Below are 24,765 nucleotides of genomic sequence, written 5' to 3'. Positions count from 1 at the left end.
ATGGTCGAGTTGCAGTCTGGATTATTGGAGGGATTATCCACAATGGAGTTGGATACATTGAATTAGTATCAAAAAAAAAAAGAAAAAAAGAAAAGAAAAAAAAAAAGAGGGGGCAGCTAGGTGGCGCAGTGGATAGAGCACTGGCCCTGGATTCAGGAGTACCTGAGTTCAGATCACTTGATACTTACTAGCTGTGTGACCTTGGGCAAGTCACTTAACCCCCATTGGCTCACCAAAAGAAAGAAAGAAAGAAAGAATTAGTATCAGTTAAATTTTACTTTTGATTCCTATTGAATTTACTTCTTTCATTTCTGATATCATATTCTTTGCATTTTCTACTTGTGCACTTAATTGATTGAACCTAAATATGGATTCATTCAAGCCTGTTATGGTTTTAAAAAATATTTTGATTCTTTTATCTACCACATTAAAGATTTTCCCTATCCTTTTTTTTCCCCAAGAAAATAAGATATTTCTTTTATGTTTGTTTAAGACATTGACATAAATGTTCAATAGGGATAGTGCCAAGTACAGAATCCTTCAGCAAGCCACTAGAGACCTCCGTGATATTATGGATCCATTAATCAATACTTCTTGAGTACAGTTTGTTCTTCTGACTACATATCAACCTAACTATATATCCAGTTTTTCTTCCAACCACAAGGAATGATGTTGTGAGATACTTTATTAATTACCCAGCGGTATGAAGGTATATCTCTCTCACATGCTCTCCCTTATTTTCTTCTAGCATATGGACTACCATAGAGGTATATACCCTCTTAAAATGCCCTCAATCCTACCCTTTCCTTCAACCCTCATACCTAATATTGAATACATTTCTCTTTAACTTCTTCTTCTTCTTCTTTTTTTTTTTTTTGTGGGGCAATGAAGGTTAAGTGATTTTCCCAGGGTTACACAGCTAGTAAGTGTCAAGTGTCTGAGGCCGGATTTGAACTCAGATTCTCCTGAATCCAGGGCCAGTGCTTTATCCACTGCGCCACCTAGCCTCCCCCTCTCTTTAACTTCTATGTGAAACCTATCAATGATTTACTTCTCAGTGTTGGAATTTGAAGTTGTTTATTACTTTTATTCTGTTTGTTAGTGCAGTTATCCCTTGACATTTGTAGGTTTCACATTAAGGTTTTGGTTATTTGCTGGTTGGTCATCGATAATTAAATGGGAATTTTTGGAGATTTGTGGCGTACTGTGGAAAATTGCAGATGATGCATATATGTAAAGAAAATGAAAAAAAAATAATGTCATAAATGCATAAGTGGGAAGCTAGGTGGCATAGTGGATAGTGCAGTGGGCCTGGAGTTGGGAAGACCTGAGTTCAAATGTGACCGCAGATACTCTCTAGCTGTGTGACACTGGGGAAGTCACTTAACCCTGTTTGCCTCAGTTTCTTCATCTGTAAAAAGTGATCTAGAGAAGGAAATGACAAACCATGCCAGTGTCTTTACCAAGAAAACCCCAAGTGGGGTAATGGAGAAATAGAAACAACATAAATGATACAACAACAACAAATGTATAAATACTATGAATTATTAATCTATTTTATAATTCACTACCATAAATATACATACACAATTTATTATAAAAAGTTAAATTTTGTTAAAAGTTTTAATTCACTCTGGTCTCACTTTGGGAATGCCTCCTTTTTGGGTCTCTACCATCCAGATTCAGTGATGTGATTTTCTCCTGCCCTGATCTTTGTATCTTACACTTTTCAAAGAAGAAATTAGTGAAGTACTTACTACAGCTATACCAGCAGCTGTGAAAACTGTAGTGTGTGAGTGCTTGCACAGAAACAGCAACTTTTTGGGGGGTTCATTGTATTGCGTTACTTGTTTTGTGTGTTAAGTAATATGTTCAGATTTATTAAAAATAAAAGTTTGGGGTAGAGTTTGGGGTACAGTTATTGGTAGCTCTTCACACTCATGGGGCCCTGTGTCCCTAATCCCCATGAATGTTGAGGGATGACTATAAACAGACATTCAAGTTTTTTTCTTCTTTCCTTTCACCTAAGGATTACTTGGCATTTCTTCCACTATTCTTATTTTTATCACACCAGGTGTACTCCATAGTATCTTTTTACAGTTATGTTTTGTAGTACAATTGGGATATTTCTTTCTATTTCCACCTCTCACAGTTTAGTGTAAATCTTAATCCAGATAATTATAAAAATATCAAATCTGCTGGAAAATGCAAGCTTTGACTTAAAATTTGTATTTATATGCATATAGTAATAGAAATAGATATTATATCATTGTCACATATTAAAATAATTCTATATTATGAAAAATAGAAATTGAAGCCTGCTATGCCTTTACTATAGGTAACAATAACTATTATGCCAATATTTAAAACTCTATTTGTTCATTTTAAATAGAGGTATAAAGTAGACTTTTTTCCTTTCCATTTACCATATCCAACAATGCTTTTTCTCCACGTCAATCAAATTTGAACATGCATCTTTCTTCTGACAATAAGAGATCATATGTTTAAGGAAATTAAATCTTCTTGGATAGATATATCTAGAGAATCTGTTTAAGTGCTTAGTCTCAAAAGGAACTGTGCAAATGTACTTTTCCACAATAATTGGATACCATATTAATTATGAAATTCTGAAGTTAAAACTTGTAGAATTCTGAGTGTTCATTACTGTATAATTGAAATGCTATTATAAATTAATAAGCAACTATTTTCTCTTCCATTATAGATATGGATATGTTTGTGCCACAAAAATTATGAAACTGAGGAAAATACTTGAGAAAGTTGAGGCTGCATCAGGTTTTACCTCAGAGGAAAAAGGTGACGTTGATTTCATAGATAGTATATGTAGTAAAAGTAGATTGAAATGGAATTATATTAAGTACATTTTAATATAATCTAAGTTATTTAGAAAGCATGTGTGTGTACAACTGTAGATTCAGTTTATTATAGGGTAAAAAAACCCTTTAAATATTTACTTTATGGAATTTTTCTCTTTACCAAATTATATTTTCTGTCTTCTGAAAACAAAGTGGTGGTAAATGATAATTTCGTCTAAGAAATTGGCTAGTTTGAATAAATAATAAGTAGGCAGAAAGGATAATACATTTTATTTGTGTGGTAATGCTGCTCCATTCTTTTTTTTTAAAAGCTATTAACTTCTGTTCTTATATCACAATCATTTCTGGAAATACTCTCCTATTTCTTCTTCCCCTTTGTTACTAAGAAAAAAAAACAGTACAGACTTTCAGTCCTTTTCTACTACTGTGATACAGTATTCAAGTCTGAAAATTTATACCTTGGTAATTAATCAACTCTTAGTATAATGTCATTCCTAAGTTGAATTGTAAGTTCTTTTAAGACAAGGAATGTTTTGATTTTGTCTTTGTAGTTTCATCACATAGTATAATGTTGTCTAGGAGAAGATGCCTAACTGGTTTTTTAATTGATGTTTTTCTTTTTTTTTTCTTTTTTTTTTAATTGATGTTTTTTAAGTAATGGTGATGAATTGTATAGAGCCATCCATATTTTTTAGTCCCAATGCCTATTATGATAGAGTGATGGCTATCTGGGTTTAGGCCAAGAGTCATGGAATCATGTTTTTCTGTTAACCATAGAGATGGAAACTCATGAGCTTGGCCTTATCAGTATGCTTTAACTGAATTTTAGTAATACTGATCAAAAATTAAATTACAGTCATTTTTAAAGGTAGGGAAAATTGGCTTAATCCATTTATCCCAAATGCCCCATAAAGAAATGATAAGTATAACATAGCAATTAAAATAGTATTACTATTCAAATGTTGTATGATCACAGTGAAATGAGTACAGTGTTGCTTTACCCTTTGTATGAAGCCTTTTATATTTCTAGATAACAAGGGAAATTACAGAATTCTGTTACTAATTAGAACAATATTAATTTTGAAATTGAATTTGGAATTGAAATGACTTAGAAGTAAACAAAACTTATTTGATTAAATCTTTTCTTCTTAAGTTGCTTTCATTTTCACCTAGATCCTGAAGAGTTCTTGAACATCCTGTTTCATCATATTTTGAGGGTAGAACCATTATTAAAAATAAGGTAAATTTCTAATCCTTTCATGACAGGTTAAAAAAATTGATACTCCCTTTAAAACTGTCTTCACTTCAGTAAAAGTGACTTCAACACTAGTATTACATTTGTCGAGTGCTTGTATTGTATAAGCAGCAATGGCTTGAATTTATTTTACTCAGTAGTTTCTCCAGAAAATTAAACTTAGCTTGGAAAATGAGCCTAATTTAAATTTGTACTTTAATCTGAGAAACAAATGTTATTGCAAACCATTCTATTATGAAATTGTGTACAAATATTTTCATAAAATAAGTTAATGAACCTTTTAGGAGAATCTTATTATAAGATAATCACATTCTGTAAGAACATTATTTCCTTCTATCCATCACTGACTTAAAGAATTAAATTTTTAGTCTTAAATTGGGTATATTGTTTTCAATTCTATAACTCATTAGTCATTTTTTTCACCTTAAGTAAAATCGTTGAACTTGATACATTTGGTTCTTTGGCTACCTGGAACCTTTGGGGAATGAGTCTTTTGATGATTCAATTTTCCAGATATTTGAAGATTATCCCTCAAGTGCCAGAATTCTTAAAACTATTTTAATGGAAAATTTTCTAAAATTTATTATACATTTCTTTGACTTTCCAAAACAGAGCATACCAAGCATAAGTTTTTATTATTCAGTGTCATAATTTTTAGCACTGGCTATTGGGATATCACTATCAGTGAATATGTAGATGCCATGGACCATAGGGCTGTATAGCTCTGGAATTCAGCACTGACTTTGGAACTTGTTTTTTTTTTTTTTTTTAGTGAGGCAATTAGGGTTAAGTGACTTGCCCAGGGTCACACAGCTAGTAAGTGTTAAGTGTCTGAGGCTGGATTTGAACTCAGGTACTCTGGACTCCAGGGCCGGTGCTCTATCTACTGCGCCACCTAGCTGCCCCTGGAACTTGCTTTTTTGAAAAAGCCCCCTTTTTTGGTCATTGTTTTTGGGCAATTTTTCTGTTCCCATAAGGGTGGAATAAAGTATACATAGCTTATGACCCATCTATTGATCAGTATAAGATGGTTACCCTTTTTGGGGGGAGGTTCAAGGGCAGAAACAGCTTCTCCTCTGTTTTTCTCTTGCCAAATTATCATCTCTTTTACTGTTGCTATATGTTTTGACTTTTTAACATAGTTGAAAACATCATCTGTGATTTGTGCTTCAACAAAAGTCGCCTTATTTGCTGGCTTGTACCTCCTATTTTTTTTTTTTTTTGGCACTGTATCTTCATGTGGTGTGAAGAAGACATTCTCTTATCCTTTAAGAATTTATGCCAGGGGGGCGGCTAGGTGGCGCAGTGGATAAAGCACCGGCCCTGGAGTCAGGAGTACCTGAGTTCAAATCCGGCCTCAGACACTTAAAACTTACTAGCTGTGTGACCCTGGGCAGGTCACTTAACCCCAATTGCCTCACTAGGAAAAAAAAAAAAGTTTATGCCAGAATGTTTTTGGGAGACTTCATTCCAAATCCCATACATTCTTCATCATCAAAAGATGTTGGTTCTTATGCTAATTCTATACTAAGTTCTAATTTTCCCCCAGCTTGTCACTTTGGTTTTCAATAGAATTCTAGTCACAAGCAGCATTAGCATTTGTACCTTTAATGTTGTAATGAAATTTGAAGTCCTGTGTAAGGTCTGCTGAAATAAAATCAGATAAAGCACCTTACAAATTTTAAAACTATATAAATTTAGCTATTATTACTATTAAGTAATGATGTTCATAATAATGTAATATGATATATGGTAGACTAACTTTTTAATGAAATCATTTCTCTAATAAGAATTCATGGGGGCAGCTAGGTGGCACAGTGATTTATATTCTGAATAAATACTATAATCCACAGCTTAAATCAGTGATTTTACAGTTGGAGGGGAGGGCAGGAAAATGGTAAAAAAAAAATATTCTCAGATACTAAGCTTGTTTCCTCAGAGTGAAGACTAGAGTTATTTGGCAGTAGAGTAGCTTTTTCATACTCATTCCTTAGTTCTCACATGATCTTTCACTGAAAGTACAAAAAGATGATAGAAACTTATCAGAATTTATTTTATATATACTTAAACTAACTTGAATTTTATAAACAATAAATAAGTTAGTGATATCTTTGAAAATCTAAGATGATTAAAATTTTCAGTCTCCAAGTTTTTTCATCAGAGCCTTTATCATTAGCATATGCAAAAACTATCAACCTGCCCTTATTTTGCTTAAACCTCCATGGAAGGGGCATGTTTTTCTGAAGTCTGGGAGACAATGATTCCTTAGCATCTGTCTAGGTAGAAGTTGATAATCAGTGACAGAATAAACCAGATTGATCAGCATTTTAAATTTATTCAAGGGACAGCCCATGTTTAGCATTGACTTCACTTGTCAGCCTGTAAATTTCACTCATTGTTAACAGATCTACCAGGCAGAACAAGCATAACCTTGTTTTCCCATGACAGGCCTTCAGATACTTGAAGATTGCTTTCATTACTCCTTAAGTCTTCTCTAGGTTAAACTTCCCAAATCCCCTTCTTTATTCATACTGAATAGCATGAGCTGAAGGCATTTTACCAGCCTGTGGTTGGCCATCTCTCAGTGTCTTCTCTCTCAAATTATTTTTCACTTTCTTGTCTCTAAGTATTCTCTGTAAAACATAAGCTCCTTGAGGATGGGGGTATGTTCTTCATTTTGTCTTTTCATCCCTAGCAGTTCATTTAGGGCCTCCTTTCATATAGTATGTAATTTTATTTTATTTTTTTTGGTGAGGCAGTGAGGGTTAAGTGATTTGCTCAAGGTCACACAGCTAGTGTGAAAATATTTTATTAACTAGGGCTAATTTGTGGGGCTAAACTATGGATGACTAATCTGGGGACTTGTGACTAACTGGCTATCTGACTGAGTTTAATTTAATGTGGGCCATTTATAAAGTTCTACCACACTGCTCCACTCCCAAATTGATAAGCACAGGATTAAGAAGCCTCTTAACTAAATAATCCAAGACAAGGTTTTATTTTACATATGTTTTATTGTATGTATATAGACATGTCTATATTTACATATATCTGTATATATGTAAATATGGAACGCATATTACTAAACATTTTGTTCCTAAAATTCTTAGGAATGGTTATAGTAAATAATTTAGATATTTCAAGTCAGCACACACACAAATTAGAGATGCTGTTAAAATTTATTACCAAATTTTTAAGATTAATGTTTTTGAAGCATAATTCATAGTTCAAAAATTGAGTTCTTAAAAAACAGTCCATTTTGAAGTCTAGTTATGGGAATTATAATAATGGACAATTCTGGTTGAGATGAAGCAACATGCTGAAATAGAAAAAAGAAATAGACTGGGAATAAGGAGACCTGAGTTCTAGCTATTACTCTACTATTGATTCCTTGTGTGACCTTTTCAATAAGAACTTACACGAAACTGCATAAAATGAGGTTAAGCAGATTATTTCTAAGACTCTATTCAGCTCATAGATTCTATGAGTCTATGGAGTGGTAATTTTTTTTCCCCTTCCCAGTCATTATATGTCATTTACTTTTGTTGTTATTCAGTCATTCAGTAATGTCTAACTCTTCATGACCCAATGGACCATAGCATGCCAGGCCCTTCTGTCCTCTGGATACATTCTGACCTGAGGGACTTGCCTTTGAATTTCATATCTTTTAGTATCTTAATTCATGAGTTTTTCTTGACAAAGATACTAGAGTGACTTGCCATTTCCTTCTCCAGTGGATTACCTTTTGTCAGAACTCTCCACTATGAACTGTCCATCTTGGTTAATGTTGCATGGCATAGCTCATTGTTTTACTGAACTACACAAGTCCCTCCACCACAACAAGGCTTTGATCCAGGAGGGGGAGTAATTTACTACTTCCTGGTAAATATTTAACTAGTCAGTTTTCCTTTCTGTTTATGATCATTAGTGCCTTTTGCTTCTTACATGATTCCTTTGTTTTCCCTCCTAATCACACATACAAACCAACTTTTAACTTAAAATATTTTAACTTCTAATATTTGGTCCATATTTTTTGCCTTTTTCATTATAAAGTTGTTCTGGCTGTGTGGAGCACTTAAAATTAAGGAAGCATTAAGTGTTTTTGTTTCTCAATTACTTTTTTCTGAACGTCCTCACATTGTGACTTAATATTTCAGTATTACCTTAGATTTTATTTGTTTTAAGAACAGAGTGTTCTTTATCCTTTAGATCTGCAGGACAAAAGGTACAAGATTGTTACTTCTATCAAATTTTTATGGAAAAAAATGAAAAAGTTGGTGTTCCTACAATTCAACAGCTGCTAGAATGGTCTTTCATCAATAGTAACCTAAAATTTGCAGAGGTGAGTGACAAGTCTTTATTGAATTTTATGAATACTTGTAATTATATTAATGCTTATGGCTGCTTGGTCCTATAGTAAAGTCAGTATCTTCCTTTATATAATTAAACAGAGGAACATAGTCCAGGAATTTAAAAATCAAGAAGAATGGTTAATATGAAGTGTCATATCTGTTACTGCAAATGAAAACTATTAAGACTAAACATTATGGCTTTCTGGTGGCAAAGAGAAACATTAAACTAATTTATGTTAATAAACGAACATTTTAAATGTTAATAAAAGACATTTATATCCTGTAAAACAGCCATTATTATGTCTTTATGGCTAAAATATTTAGCATTTTTTTCTAAGCTGAAATTTTTTCCACTCAGATATGTGGAAGGAAGGTTTTTATTTTTTTCTCCTTTCTTCAGTGAAAGCAAAAAACTTTAATAAGTTTAAAATCTGTTGATGACTTTGTATTAGTAGGGTTTTTATGTATTAATTTTTGAAAGAATATTTAACATTGACAAGTGTTCTTCTTTGTTGATACAAAGAATTGAATGACTGTTTTATGCCATAATTGCAAAAGAGAGACCTCTATTTTATGAACCCAAGTACAGTGGGCCATCACCATTACTAGTTGCCCTTTTTATTTGGTACACAACATTGTGCAAAATGTAATATCAGCATGTCATTAAACTTGGGTCCATATTGAAACTGCTCACACAATTTAAAAAAGGATATCACCATAAAATGCATTGAAAATATTTTGGCTACATATGTATTATTACAATGTTACATTATAACAATTGTTACAATGTAGTCCATCTACATTATATCCTAAATCTCAGTAGGAATGTTTACAGTTTTATAGGGAAAATTCTTTTTGGGACTTTGACCTTAATATACGTGTATATATTTTTAAGGCACCATCATGTCTGATTATTCAGATGCCTCGATTTGGAAAAGATTTCAAACTCTTCAAAAAAATTTTTCCTTCCCTGGAATTAAATATAACAGATTTACTTGAAGATAGTAAGTATAAACGTCAGTTTTCTTTTGCCAATATTTTTTCTGTGATTGTGTGATTAACGATACCTTAAATTTAAGAAGATCTAAATTAAATTCATGGGGGTGGGAGAGTACGTTCTTAAGGATAATATAAACACTGTCTCTTTCAAAATGTGACATTTTTGCTTTCTAATGGAAGGATGCAATATTTGTTACCAAATGTAGCTCCCAGGCAGTGCCGGATATGTGGAGGACTTGCCATGTATGAATGCAGAGAGTGCTATGATGATTCTGATATTTCTGCTGGAAAGATCAAGCAATTTTGTAAAACCTGCAATACACAGGTAAGTTTGGCTTTAGTTGATGTATATTTTCTTCATATATTAAATAATATAATTTACTATTATGATGATGATGTTTTGTATTTTATTTCCCTGCTGACTAGGGAAGAATATTCTAACTGAAAGCAGAATTCAGGTTTTGACAACTGTTTTTCTAACTATAATTTTTTGAATTTATTTTTATTTCAAAATTTATTCTATTTTTATTATAAAAAGGACTATTGTCTTCAGTTACTCTGTTGTTAAGCTTTTATGAAATACTTAAGGCTACTAGTAAAAAGTAAGGATTAATGAAATACATTGGCCTAAAACTCTGAATTTAGCTTTATAGTAAATGGGCTTCTTAATGAACAATATTAGAGCATCTGTTAACTTACAGTAAAAAGAAAGGTTTTTCACTTATTTCTCTTAAATGATTCACTCTAGGTCCATCTTCATCCCAAGAGGTTGAATCATAAATACAACCCAGTGTCACTTCCCAAAGACTTACCTGACTGGGACTGGAGACATGGCTGTATACCTTGTCAGAAGATGGAATTGTTTGCTGTTCTCTGCATTGAAACAAGCCATTATGTTGCTTTTGTAAAGTATGGGCGAGATGACTCTGCCTGGCTCTTCTTTGACAGCATGGCAGACCGTGACGGTATTTAAAAACAACTTTCTTCTAAGTTTAGGGCAATAAAATAGTATTTCATTTTTCATTTTGCAAACCACATTAACATAATTCTGTGGCACAATATTACAATGCTTGAAAATCCTTTAATGAATTCAGTTTAATTTAACAAAAACTGATTAAGTTCCTCATATATACAGGTAGTATTGGGAAACAAAGGAAAAAGACAAAAACAATCTCTGCCCTCTAGGAATTTATGTTCTACTCTGGCATACAAGTACAAGCAAAGAAGATACAAGAGTGGCACTAATTACTCTGGGAATCAGGAAAGGCTTATTGTGGGACTAATGCAAAGAGGAATAGCCTATGCAAAGTCTTGGGCTGCCTTCTCTTTCTACACTGTTTCACTTGATGACTTCATTAGTTTTCTGTGAGTTTAGTTATCTTTATGCATATGACTCTTAGCTCTAGTCTCCCTCTTGAGCACCAGTATTGTATCACCAACTACTTTCTGCACATTTCTAATTGGATTTCCCATAGACATCTCAAATTTAACACGTCCAAAACAATTCATTATTTTGCCCTACAAACCCACTCCTTAACTTCTTTATTTATGATAAGAGCACCAATATCTTTGAGGTTACCCCATTTCACAACCTCAACATTATACTCTACTCTTCAGTTTTCCTTACTAATATATCTGTTCATTTACCAAATCTTAACATTTCTTCTTCCACAGCCTCTTTCATATCTGTCCCAACTTCTACTCACAAGGCAACCATTCTAGTTTAGATTAGGCTATTAAAATAGTCTTCTAATTGATGTCCCTACCTCAGATTTTTCTTCTCTCTAATTTATGTAGAGCTGCCAAAATGATTTCCCTAAAGTATATATCTTACCATATGCCTCCCTAACTCAATACATTTCACTGGTGGTTCTGTATCAGTTTTAGGATCACATATAAATATCTCTGTTTTATATTTAATGCCTATTACAACCTGGCGCAAGCATACCTTTCCAGCTTTATTATATATCATGTCATCCCCCAAATATCTTTGCATTTATTTATTTTTGAAATCATTATTTTTAACTTTTAAAAAAATCCAGTTCCAAATTCTTTTCCTTCCTATAGCCCCTCCCCCAATTCATTGAGAAGATAAGCAATATGATATAAATTATATATGTGAACTCATGAAAAACATTTTTCAATACTAACCATGTCAAAAAAAATGGAAAATAATATACTTTAATTTGTGCTCAGAATTCTCTCTCTGTCTATAGATAGCATTTTTCATTAGGAGTCCTTTGGAATTTTCTTGGATCATTGTATTGATCAAAGTAACTAAGTCTTTCACAGTTGATCATTGTTACAATATTGTTGTTACTCGTGTATAATGTTTCCTGGTTCTGCTCACTTCCTTCTTATAGGTCTTCCCAGGTTTTTCTGAAACCATCTCTTTCATCTTTTCTTATAGCACAATAATATTCCATCATAATTGTATACCACAATTTGTTCACCCCAAGAAGGGCATCTCCTTAATTTCCAATTCTTTGCCACCATGAAAAGAGTTGCTATAAGTATTTTTGTACATATAGGTCTTTCCCCTTTTTCTTTGATCTCTTTGGGATATAGACCTGGTAGTGTGTCAAAGAGTATGGACAGTTTTATGGCCCTCTGGACGTAGTTCCAAATTGTTCTCCAGAATGGTTGAACCAGTTCACACCTTAACCAACAGTGTATTAGTGTCCCAAATTTTCTACTTCTTTTACAGCATTTGTCATTTTCTTTTTCTGTCATGTTAGTCAGTCTGATAGGTGTGAGCTAGTATCTCAGAGTTGTTTTAATTTACATTTCTCTAATCAATAGTGATTTAGACCATTTTTATATGACTATAGATAGCTTTGATTTCTTTTTCTGGAAACTGTTCATATCCTTTGACTATCAGAGAATGGGTCTTATTTTTATAAATGTGATTCTTTTACATATATTTTTTTAGAAATGAGGCCTTTATCAGAGAAACTTGCTATAAATTTTTTTATATTACTTCATTGTCTATGATACTTTTTAGCAAAATATAGTTTCCTTGATTATTTCCTTTAACTAGGTCTATTTTTGCTTTTATTTTGTCTCAGATCATGAATGCTACCCGTGTCTATTTTACATCAGCTGAAGCATAATAGGTTCTGCTCTAGTCCCTTATTTTAACTCTTTGTGTGTCTTTGTGTTTCAAGTGTGTTTCACATATTGTTGGATTCTGGCTTCTAATCCATTTTGCTGTCTGCTTCCATTTTATGAGTGAGGCCATCCCATTTACATTCATAGTCATGATGACTAACTGTATATTTCTTTCCACCCTATTTTCTTCTCTTTTTCTTTCTCCCTCTTTTTTTTACCCAGACCCTCCTCAAATGTTTATTTTGCTTCTGGCCACTGCCTCCCTTAATTTACCTTCCTTTTTATCACTCCTATTTCATTAAATATGCATTTCCTCCCCCCTGATTTTCCACATCACTTAAAGCATTTGTCATTTTCTTCTTCTGTCATATTAGTCAATCTGGTAGGCTAGTACCTCAGAGTTGTTTTAATTTGTGCTTCTCTACTCAGTAGTGATTTAGACCATTTTCCTTTTTGTGAGATAACTTATTCTAGGTTGTACTCCTAGCTTCTTTGACTTCTGAGTTCATGTCTTGATTTTCCTTGTCATCATAGTAGCTTTTTATAGTCAGCTTCTTATTTGTTTGTTTGTCTGCTCACTTTTCCAGTCTATTTCTTGACTTTGAACTTTATGTTAAAGTTGGGAGGCATTGTTCCTTGCTTTAGGCTTTTCTGCGTTGTTGTTTTCAGAGCTAGTTCTGGAAGTCAGCAAGTTTTTGGTGCTTTAAAGGTGGTGTTCTAGCTGTGTGACCCTGGGCAAGTCACTTAACCCTCATTGCCCTGCCAAAAAAGAAAAAATGGTGGTGTTATCCTGGGAGGGGTGACTGCTCTTCTGGTCTGTGCTCTTGCTTTCCCCCTGGAAGGATCCTTGCTTCTCTGTAGCTACAAGTGCTAGTGTTCCTCTCTGCCCTGTACCATGACCAGTGCTCCTGCTCCCTTGTGACTGACCACATATGTTTATCTCTGGCATGGGACTGTGACCCAAAACTGCATGTAGGCAGTGGAGTTCCCAGATACCTCCCTGTCCTGCTCCCAGTAATCTCTTTCTAACCATTTTTCTAATTCCCTTGCCATTACTAGACTGACAGCTTCTGAAGCTGGTTATTGCCACAGTCATCTCCAAGGCCCACAACTGGTGCTGTCACTGTACTTTAGGCAGGCCCTTAGCCCAGTGTCAGACCTCTTTGCTGACATCCTAAGTTGTCTTGGTTTGGAAAAATTTCTCACTCCAACCTTTTGTTGGCTATGCCCCTCCTAAATTTGATTTGACACATTATTTGGAATGTTGGGAGAGTTTGGATGGGTTCCTACTTCTACTCCACTATCTTGTCTCTGCCTATATTTATTTTTAACAGACCCTTATATGTACATGTTGTCTTTCCCATTGAAATGGTAGCTCCTTGAAGGAAAGGATTAGTTCTTTTTGTCTTTATATGTCTCGGCCCTTGCACAGTTTCTAACACCTAGAATGCTTGTTGCTAGATTGATGAAGGTCAGGGATAGAATCCTGTGTTTGAATAATAGCAAATTGTTTAATTTAGTTGGAATATAGTGCAAGTGCAAGGGAATTATGTGAAATAAGTCTGGAAAACTCAGTTCTATTCAACAAGTATTTATTGGGCATTTGTTTTGTGGTGGGTATTAGAAAGGTAGAAAGGAGCCAAATGGAGGAGTGTGTATTTTGTCCTAGAGGCAATAGGAAGCTGCTGAAGATTCTTGAGTTAGGGAGCAACATAGTCAGATTTTGTGCACAAGTTAATTTTGACAGTTGTGTGGAAAATCGATCTGAGAGAGGAGAGACTGGAAATAAGGAGACTAAGTAGGAGATTATTTCAGGAGAATGGTGACCCTGTAAGTGGAGAGAACAGGATGGGTATGAGAGATGTTTGGAAGTGTGTGGGAGGGAAGGTGTCATCAAGGATGGCCCTTCAGAGGTTCTGAGATTGTATAATCTGAGTGACTGCAATAGAAGTCAATTTAGGAGGCCTCTTTGTAGGGATAATTGAAGTCAAATCAAGTCAGTAAGTATGTGTGAGACACTGTTCTAAGTGAAGCACTGGAAATACAAGGAGCTTATACTCTACTAGGGGATGACAACACATAAGGGAAGCTGAAAATGGAGGTTCAGAGGAGATGAAGGTATCAAGCATTGGGGGATAGTAGAGAAGGTCTAGAGAGTGCAGAGTACAATCTGGAGGGGAATGAAGATGTAGTTGGCCTGAGCATCCTACTTAAATTAGAGGTTCTGGGGGCCATGAGGGGAGACGGTGTTTCCAATGTGAGAAATAGCCTTCTGGGGTGGAGTGAGCTTCAAAGGTGAAGTATGATGGCATGGTAGAAAGAATTCTTGGGAGAGTCAAGAGTATGACCTGGAGAGGAATGAAGACATTAGCCTGGGTATTCTTAAATTGGAGACTCTGGGAGGAATCAACTAATCAAAGAGACTGCAAGGGCAAAGCCATAGGGAGATAAAGAGGTCATTGAGAGAGAATATAGAGGGTCTTAATCTTTTTTGTTTGTTTATATAGACCCCTTTGGCAATCTGGAGAGACCTGTGGACCTCTTCTCAGTATAAATGTTTTCAAATACATTAAGTTGGGGGCAGCTAGGTGGCACAATGAATAAAGCACCAGCCCTGGATTCAGGAGGACCTGAGTTCAAATATGGCCTCAGACATTTGACACTTACTAGCTGTGTGACCTTGGGCAAGTCACTCAACCCTCATCAACCCCCCCCCCCAATCAAATACATTAAGTAAAATATATAAGATTACAAAAGAAACCAATTATATTGAAATATAATAATTTTTTAAAAGTTTATAAATTCTCAAGTTATGAATTCCTGGAATAAAGGGATCCTTTTAGATTATGCTATATGTCATAGATGCATTACCATTTTAGTGACACATTACTGAATCTTGAAACTCATTAGTAATCTAATAACTAGATTAAAATAAGTAATTTTGAGTGTGAAATTTTATTATGTTTCTTTTTTGTTTTGGGTTTTTTTTTTTGTTTTTTTGTTTTGTTTTTTGGTGAGGCAGTTGGGGTTAAGTGACTTGCCCAGGGTCACACAGCTAGTAAGTATCAAGTGTCTGAGGCCAGATTTGAACTCAGGTACTGCTGAATCTAGGGCCGGTTCTCTATCCACTGCACCACCTAGCTGCCCTTGTTATGTTTCTTTGTTACAAAGTTGGGTCATTTCTAATCCATAGATTAGAAGTTTTTGCATGTCTGGAATGCTTTGGATTTATGATTCTACATTTGTTGTCTTGTGGTCTGTTAGTCTTGGGGAATTGGGGCAGTGATGTTTGACAAATGAAGCTGTTCATGTATTAGTAAGTAGATATAGTCCTAAACACTTGTGACTGTTGGGTTCTATTGCCATTTCTTCTGCTTACTAAATAAATACTCTTCAATATAGGGAGATAAGAATAGCATTAAAAAAATAAGCTATACAATTTCCTACCCCTCATACAAAATAAGCCTTTTCTATTTGTGCTTCATGTACCTTTCAGAATATAGCATATGTATTTAGATATATAAGATCAGGACCAGACCTAGGCAAAAGTGAAATGTTTTAGTTTTGTATTCATCAGACTTTTCTCTCTTTTTCTATATCTCACTCTTCTCTTTTGCTATTCCTTCCTTCTCTCTCCAGCCTATACTCCTGTCACCATCCTCTATTGCTCCCTTACCACACCCAACTTCACAAATACCTGAAGTAAAAGAGTGCTATTAAGTCGCAAAAAATGAGTCCTTATTAAATCCTAGGGATAGACTGGACCTGTGATTTCACTGGCTTAGGGTAATTTCTAGGGAAGAATAGTTCTACTTGTGCAGGTCAGCATCTTCTCTGTAACTGTAGTCTTAAAGGGTTGCATAGATTAGTGGTGTCAAACTAAAATAGAAACAGGAGCCACTAAACTATACATAAGGAACCCTGCAGGCCCCGTATTGACTTAGAAAAACACATTTGTATGTCTTTTTTATTTATTCATCTATGCATTAAAATCATATAGGAACTTTATTTTAATCTGGTTCAGGCTGTATTTGGGAGTGTTGTGGACCATATGTTTGACACCTCTGGTTTAGGGCACTAAAAACTTGAATGACTTGCTCAAGACTTGCTCATGGTCATGTAGCCAGTCTATATTAGAGGGGACTTGGAGTCAGCTCTTTCTGATTTTGAGGCCAGTTTTTTATGCATTATGCCCCCTCTGCCTCACTAAATTACAGGTCAACCAATGAGGAGAAGATTGGCAAAACTTTATATAGAGAGCACCTCAGTGTTCCTTATGCTGCCTCCTAGTTGCCCAGGACTTACCAAGTCTCAAAATTTCCAAGTCCCAGGTTCTATTTCATCAGCACATTGTTCTCCATAACTAATGAGGTAAACTAATAGGAACTAAAGAAAATGGTAATGGTAATAAAAAAATTCATGTATTATTCTCTCCCAGATTTAATTGCATTTTAAGCATCAACTTAACTCAGAGGCAAGAAATGTGAGAATTTTACACACAATGGCAAAACCAGGGAGGGAGAGAAGAGTATATATAGTATGTCCTAATATGGTAGTCCTTACAATGGTTTAAGAGTATTCTATGGAAATGTGGATTATACATAGAATCTTTCCATTTACCCATGTTGGAATCAGATGATCACTCAACAAGCAAATGTCAAACCCTTACTCTGTTTGGGGCACTATGCTATAAATACTAGGGATACAGAGAAAATCACTTTTGTAACTCCTAGAAAAGTTTTCATTCTAACAGGGGGAGACCACATATACATATCTAAGTATTTACATGATATATACCAAAGTGTTCCCAAGGTAGTTTGAGGAAAGATTGTACTAGCTAGCAGCTGGGGGGATAAGGAAAAGCTTCATAGAAATGTGGGTGCTTATGCTTAATCTTGAAGGAAATGAAGTATTTTCTATTTCTTTGTACTTATTTTTTCCATTTTGGTTTCACTGTTAGGCCAAAAGATCTTTTTGGAGACTTAAGAAATTGGTACATTTTAAGGTAGCAACAGGTTTCACTTTCTACATAGAGTTGTCAGAAGTTGTCAGATGCTTTCAAATCTCTGATAGTAAATCTTTTTAAATCGTAGGATTGTAAAATATCTCTTTTGAGAGTTGGAATGTAGTAGGGTGCAGGGGGAGGACAAACCATATCTGTAGGCTCATTTTCAGTCTGTTATTGGACTCTGACAATCAGCAGAGTTTATTTTTGTGAGTTTCCTATAATTAGAGCATCGAGAAGGCAAGAAGTATGGTAGCCATTAAACCTATGAGGTCATGCAATACATATTTCTTCATTAGCCATGTTCCCCCCAAAAGCAGGGGAAAATATACATATATACATACATACATACATACATACTTACAGTCTATGCTCTGAGTCCATCAGTTCTCTGTCTGGAGGTGGAGAGTATTTTTCATCATGAGTCCTTGGGAATTGTTGTGGGTCATTGTGTTGATCAGAATTACTAAGTCTTTCATAGATAATTATCAATGTTGCTGTTACTGTGTTAAGTTGTTCTTCTGATTCTGCTTACTTTACTTTGTATCAGTTCATATAAGTCTTCCTAGGTTTTTCTGATACTACCCAGGGGACCCATTATTTTTAAATCAGTTGCTTAACTTAGCTGATATGATTTGTTAATTGACCACATTAGAAATACAATAGTTATCTGCAGTTTCATCATTGTATTTTCTACATAGTAAATTTCATTTAAGTGTCAAAATGAGCTTCCTAAAACTAGAGTTGTTTTTTTTTTTTAAAGAATGGTTCCTTTAGTCTTACTCTCATGATGTGTTTGTTTGACATGGCAGCAGACAGAATTGAAGACATTTTTGTTGGATGAACTTTTGTTGGATGAGCTCTGAGAAGAAATATTTCTGTTTTTCATAGGTGGTCAGAATGGCTTTAACATTCCTCAAGTTACCCCATGCCCAGAAGTTGGGGAGTACTTGAAAATGTCTCTAGAAGAACTGCATTCCCTGGACTCCAGGAGAATCCAAGGCTGTGCACGAAGACTTCTTTGTGATGCATATATGTGCATGTATCAGAGTCCAACAATGAGTTTGTACAAGTAAATAATTATGGTCAACTGGAAAGGAGAAGACACTGTATGAAAATTTTTACTGTTGCATTTTACTTGAGTTGGCTGTCCTGTTTAGCATCCTTTGCCGGCATTGGATGCCTCCATGGTGATAATCCTTAAGAAAAGGATTAATGCATTGAAAAACAAATTGCATTTATGTTATTGAATATTTAAATAAGAAGCATTTTGCACTCTAGAAAGTATGTTTGTGTTGGTTTTTTAAGAAGTCTAATGAAGTTATTAAAACCTGAAGCTTTAAGTTAAGTGCATTGATCATATAATATTTTTGGAAGCATAGACATTGAATTGTAACAGTTTTAAAAACCTCCTTAGTCCATTGAGAATGTCAACATATACACTTATGATCCTATACTTGGTGTATTACAATGGACAAAGGATACCAAATAATTTTTTCTTTGTAGCTAATGGTTGCCTTGAGGAAGAAATAATTTGGTTTTATTAAGAGGTTTGATTTTAACACAGTTATTAGAGTTGTTTTGCTGAATTTGTTTTGTTAACTCTTTCCTACCTGGTTCAAGCTTTTGCATGTCAGGAATCTACTGAATTTGTATTTCTGCAGTTGTCAGAAAATACTTACCTTTCTCCACCAATATTGTTGATTTCTGTTTTGTTCTGCCTTTTTTTTTTTCCTGATAAGTGCGTGAAACTGTTTTCTTAAAAAAAAAAAAGTGTCTTTTGTGATGTAATGGTCTTGGGGGATTGGGGCAGTAATATTTGACAAATGAAGCTGTTTATGTATAGTAGTAGATATCAGCTGACCTATTTTTTCAGACTTCTTTATAAACTTTTTTGTGGAATGGGAAACAGTAAATTTATAAAAGTGTTCAGGTGTTAAGTTGAACCAAATACTAGCTTTTAGTAGCCAGTACTACATATATGTAGTCCAAAAAAATTAAATTTGGTGTACAAGGTTATATGGTAAACTTTTTCTAAAAAGATATTAGGTCCCACAACCTTTACTATATGTAAATCTAAATGCCTAGGACTAAAAAGTTTAACTTCCAGGACCATGGCTAAGAAAATAAGTTCAAATTAGTCTCATTTGAGATAATGCTTCCTATGAATCTTTTTGTATCCAGTGAAATCATACTGTCAACTGGCTTCATCCTGACTTTTGACTAAATTAAGAAAAATCCTGATGTTTTCTTAGTTAATATCCATTGTGTATATACACCACAATTGGATGTTGTAGATCTATCTATAGATATGAATATCATTATTGCGGAATGTATAGTCTCAAATTATTTTATACTCTTGATGTCTCTGGGCTAACTTCCTAACCATAAAGAAAGAAAGGTCGTGTGCTTATAACATATGACTGTATAAAAGTGTTTAATAGCCTAAAAATGTCCAAATGGCTAAAATATTTACAAATAATGAATTTTTTAAAAAAAAGTTTAACACTTTATTTTCTTTGGATCATTCCTTTAAAATATTTATTAACTTTAAAAACAACAGTACAAAAATTACTATCTCAAGTTGTTCGAAAGTGGAGCTAAGATTTGTTCAATAATATTTTGGGGAAGTGCCATATAGTTAAAAAATCTCTTTACTGGGACTCATCTGTGTTCTAGTCCTGGATTTCTTACTGTTTATTTGACCATAGGCAAGTCACTAACTTCTTGTGACCTCAGTTTCTTAATCTGCAAATTTAGGGAGTGGAATAAAGGGACCTGTAAGACCCCTTCCAAATTTGATATTTGTTAATTTATATAATACTTTTTCAACAAAGGTCATTAACATAATTATAAAAAATAACATACTACTTACTCTAGAGGACAGGTCAGGATTCAAATTGTAAAATCTTTTATCTCCATTATTTTTATTTAGCATCTATCTTTTGATATAACTATTGAACATTTGATGACAGGAAACTAGTAGATAATTTTTTCCTTAAAATTTTTTAACTGAAAACCTTGAGGAAAACCTGTCTCTGAGGGAAGATTTTTAGTTAGTTTTTTTTAAAGTGATGATTTAATGCTTGCATTGTTTCCCACTGAAGTTTGTGGTACATTTTTTCTAAATAAGGTTCCTTAGCCATAATTTATTTATTTTTGTTAATACTGGGTTTTTAATTTACTGTTTTCCCCTGTCAACAGCACTTAAAATAAAAGTAGTAGTAGTAGTAGTAGTAGTGGTAGAGGGAATGAAAGAGAACAGTACTCTGGTTCTTTTTTTGATGGCTTGAATTTTTTTAAAGTAGTAAAAAAACTAACCAGAAGTACCCATCTTGTACCATTTTTTTCTCTTTTGCTTTCCATTTTTCTCCTTCCCTTTCCCATTTTCCATCCATTGCGTCTGAACTGTCAAATGTGCAAGGTAGGAAGAGAGGGCAGTTGGTGATATAGTCCTAGATGTTTTTGCAGATTTCCCCTCCATAGTCCCTCTTGTTTTTTTTTAAATGTCAAATTCATTTCTTTAAAAAGTTTTTCAAATGCTGTCTTCCCCTACTGCTTTTTATGTAATCAAGAGAAAAGACAATGCAGGAGAATCCTATTTTGGCATAATCATTATTACACAGAGATATGGATAAAAAAATGTTTTATTTTATGTCCACCAAGAGACAGCTATTAAACAGTTAACACGGTGGGCATATAAGACCTTTTTTCCCAATAGTAGCAGAATAAAGAGCTTCCACCATATTAAAGTAACATTTTATACGATAAGTAGAAAGGAAAATAAATTTATTCTGTTCAAAAGAAAAACGTTAAAAAGGAATTTACTAATATTTATTAAGTTATTTTTAAGAATAACTTAATAAATATTTGTATTAGCCAATTATATAATTGTAGATTCTCTAGTTCCTTCCTATTCCAAATTAATTTGGCCTGCTTTTTCCCTCCGGATTGTGTTGATCACATAGTGATTGTTTGGAAATAAAACCTTTTGTATATTATCATATCTAATTAACTGATTATCTAAGTGCTTTATCTTGAACACTCACTGCTTAGCTATGTGATTCTGTGCTTTTAGTTGGTGGTGGGTAAAGTTATTCTAGGTATTCAATAATATGGAATATCAGGCTTTAGCAGAGTCTTAGTGGTGATCATCAAATTAAGTTTTAAATATCCATTATTATTTGCTTAACTCTGTGCTAAGCTCTGTGGGAAATTCAGACATATAAGATGTGGTCCCTATACTTAGTAAGTTTATACCATAATTGTGACATTGGGCTATCTTATATTATTTTGTTAATGGTCCCTGGTATTAATGTGAATAATTAGGAGTTAACAATAGTACAAGATATGCGATTTGTGTGCAAGGCTACATAAAGTATAAATTTCATCTGTTTTAACTGGCTTTCCCTCAGATATTTATGGTCATTGAGAAACAGTATACTATGGCTATGTCTTCTTAAATGTGAACAATTCTTCCCATATTTTAAAATGAGTTTTTGTGATGTTATCTGGACTTTTCCCTCACTATTTGAACTCTGGAAAAATATAGCTTCAGAAGACCAAAGAAATAAGGAGAGAAGTTACCATGTAGAGTTGTAGACAACATATTATCAGTAACTTGCTAGGTGAAAATGTTATGACCATGCATGGAAACTGTGAGGTAATAGTTTACTTTTTCTTGAATGGAATATGATATGTTTTTCTAGGGAATGGTAACATTGATAAAACATCTATACCTTTCTGTTGCTGAGAAAAAAACAAACAAAACAAAATCCTACATTTACTAATAAAATAGCGGACAAACTCTTGAAAACATGTGATGAGAGGTACCAAATGTAAACAAGGGCTCATATTAGTCACAGATATTGCTCTCATACTACTGAAAATCAACAATATTTTCCTTGATATTTAAAAATATATAAATATTATTCTGAGGAAGAAAGAGGGGGGGAAAAAACCTTTGGTTTTGTAGGAGCCAGCGAAGACTTTCTAAAATTGTGTCACCTGTCAGGTGAGCAAAGGGAAGGATTCAGTAGACTTGTTAAAGGCCTGTTTTTGTGGCTGTACACAAGATTAAAAAGAAAAAAGAAAATAAACAACTCAGAGTACAGATATTTTTAGATAAAAGTTGAGCAGAAACTCTATATATTACTTTGGGAGGAGAAGAAAGGATTTTATTTCTTATTTTCCTGTCTCTAGCAGGGAGGCACCTTTTCTTTTGCAGTATTGAGGGCATCAGTTCTTTGTTTTTGCCTGGATAAGGTAAGGAAAAGAAGTCCAGTGCTGAAGACCTAACCTTTAGCAACCAGAGTTTCAGAAAATAAACATCCACTGATCCAAATGGTTAATTTGAATTTAATATATATCTGTAAGTATCTATATGTGTGTGTATTTGTACACATCTACGTACATATACATATATACATATTCACATATACACATACACATATATTTAAAGCACTTTTTCCCCCTAAAGGAGTATAATGGAGACATAGGTGTCCCTGGTGACAGTTGGCTTTATTAAACAAAATGGCCTAATACAGTATAATTCCAACTCCTGAAAGCCTTTACATTGTGGTGTTGGGGTTTTTGGTTCCATTTGTAATTTTCAAATTGTTTGGGGGTTTGTTCACTGTTAGTTTGGTGTAAAGAAACATGCTTTATTTTGTGCTTTCCATTCTTGGTATCTTTGGTAAGCCTTTTTTTCCTTTTTTTTTTTTTTTGCTTGAAGAATATATTTATGAAAACATTCTTTTAAAAAACATCATTGGATATTCCATTATTATCAGGTTGCTCTGATTTAGCCTTAATTTTGTTAAATTTTTTAGAGATGAATGAAGTGCTGCTGTGGAAAGGAATGTACTATATACTATTTCTGTATCATTAAAATTAAATTTTTATGGTTCCCTTATATTTGATTTCTTTGGGCATGGGTCTTGGAGCATTATGGGAAAACTGGAATTTGTATTAACTGATAAAACTTCGTAACCTGTTGCTATGGTACTAGAAGAGAATTATGTTGAATGGTTGTTCTCAATTATGTTTGACTTCTACAAAATGTGAATATAAATATTTCAGTTTTAGCCAGACTATCATCTACATCCCTCTACTTTTTGAAATGAATTAATAATTTGGAAAATTTGAATATACCTGAGGAAAACAGGGCATTCTTGTTAAACTACAACCTTGGTGATTATAAGTGCTGTTTACATGTCCATACACTTAAAAGTCTTTTTATGTAGCTTGTATTGAAAATTCCGTTTCATTCTAGGTTCATGGAATAATGAAGTACAACATTCAAAGGGTCTCTTGTGATGCTTTCGAATCGTTGACTAGATGATGTTCGGATGGCAGGAGGTTGTCTTGCCTATCTGTCTTTAAGCTTATCCTGGATGGGTGAGGATGATATTTAAGTAAAATTAACCTGTGCAAGTATGAGTTGCACTGTTCAATATTAACTGTATCCCCTAAACTGTGATTTACCCGGGAAATAATTTTTTTTTTTTTTTTTTTTTTTAGTGAGGCAGTTGGGGTTAAGTGACTTGCCCAGAGTCACACAGCTAGTAAGTGTCTGAGGCCGAATTTGAACTCGGGTACTCCTGACTCCAGGGCCGGTGCTCTATCCACTGTGCCACCTAGCTGCCCCAATAATAATTATTGATATATTATGTACCACTTTAAGTTTTGCACAATGCTTTACATATATGATCTCATTTGATCCTTAGAACATCTTTATGAGGTAAAACACTATGGGTACCAATGCCATTTTAAAGATAAGAAAACTGAGGCTGAGTTGTTAAACAACTTGCCCAGGGTCACACATTAGGAATTTGAGCCAGGATTTGAACCTAGGTTTTTTGGATTTCAAGTCTTAACACTTTATCCACTAGATATAGGAAATTTTTTGTTCACTTACTGACATTAGTAGACACTAAGGACCAGTGAACATTAGTAGACACATAAACACTACTCAATGCTTATTCATGTATCTCTGTGGGTGTCCTTTATGAATTTTCTTTTCAAGCAACTTAGGGGAGGAGTAATGTCCATGCTTTGGAGTAATAGAGAGTATTAAGAGCTTTTCCTTTTTGTCCAAATATTTGAAAATGTCCCAAGTCTTAAATGTTACAGACCACACACAGGCCTGCCCTAAAAAATGAAGAGTTTGAGAAGTGCTTTCATACCTGTGCATGCTGTCTTCCTCTA

General features: G+C 34.0%; 1 protein-coding gene across 3 annotated transcripts in view; it reads left to right on the top strand.

The window, feature by feature from the left end:
• CYLD (CYLD lysine 63 deubiquitinase) overlaps positions 1-23,465 on the top strand; it is a 66,748-nt gene extending 43,283 nt beyond the window's left edge. For all 3 annotated transcript variants that reach the window (XM_043982176.1, XM_043982175.1, XM_043982177.1), the window contains 7 exons: positions 2,723-2,814; positions 4,008-4,074; positions 8,299-8,431; positions 9,337-9,445; positions 9,647-9,765; positions 10,189-10,405; positions 18,448-23,465. In XM_043982176.1, the coding sequence (XP_043838111.1) occupies positions 2,723-2,814; positions 4,008-4,074; positions 8,299-8,431; positions 9,337-9,445; positions 9,647-9,765; positions 10,189-10,405; positions 18,448-18,632 (922 nt within the window). In that variant the 3' untranslated portion in view covers positions 18,633-23,465. The remainder of the gene's footprint in view (positions 1-2,722; positions 2,815-4,007; positions 4,075-8,298; positions 8,432-9,336; positions 9,446-9,646; positions 9,766-10,188; positions 10,406-18,447) is intronic.
• The last annotated feature ends 1,300 nt before the right edge of the window (positions 23,466-24,765 follow it).

Source organism: Dromiciops gliroides, chromosome 2 (assembly GCF_019393635.1).
Source record: "Dromiciops gliroides isolate mDroGli1 chromosome 2, mDroGli1.pri, whole genome shotgun sequence".
NCBI classification, from domain to species: Eukaryota; Metazoa; Chordata; class Mammalia; order Microbiotheria; family Microbiotheriidae; genus Dromiciops; species Dromiciops gliroides.
The sequence above is the reverse complement of the archived record's forward strand: the minus strand, read 5'-3'. Positions and strand labels throughout refer to the sequence as shown.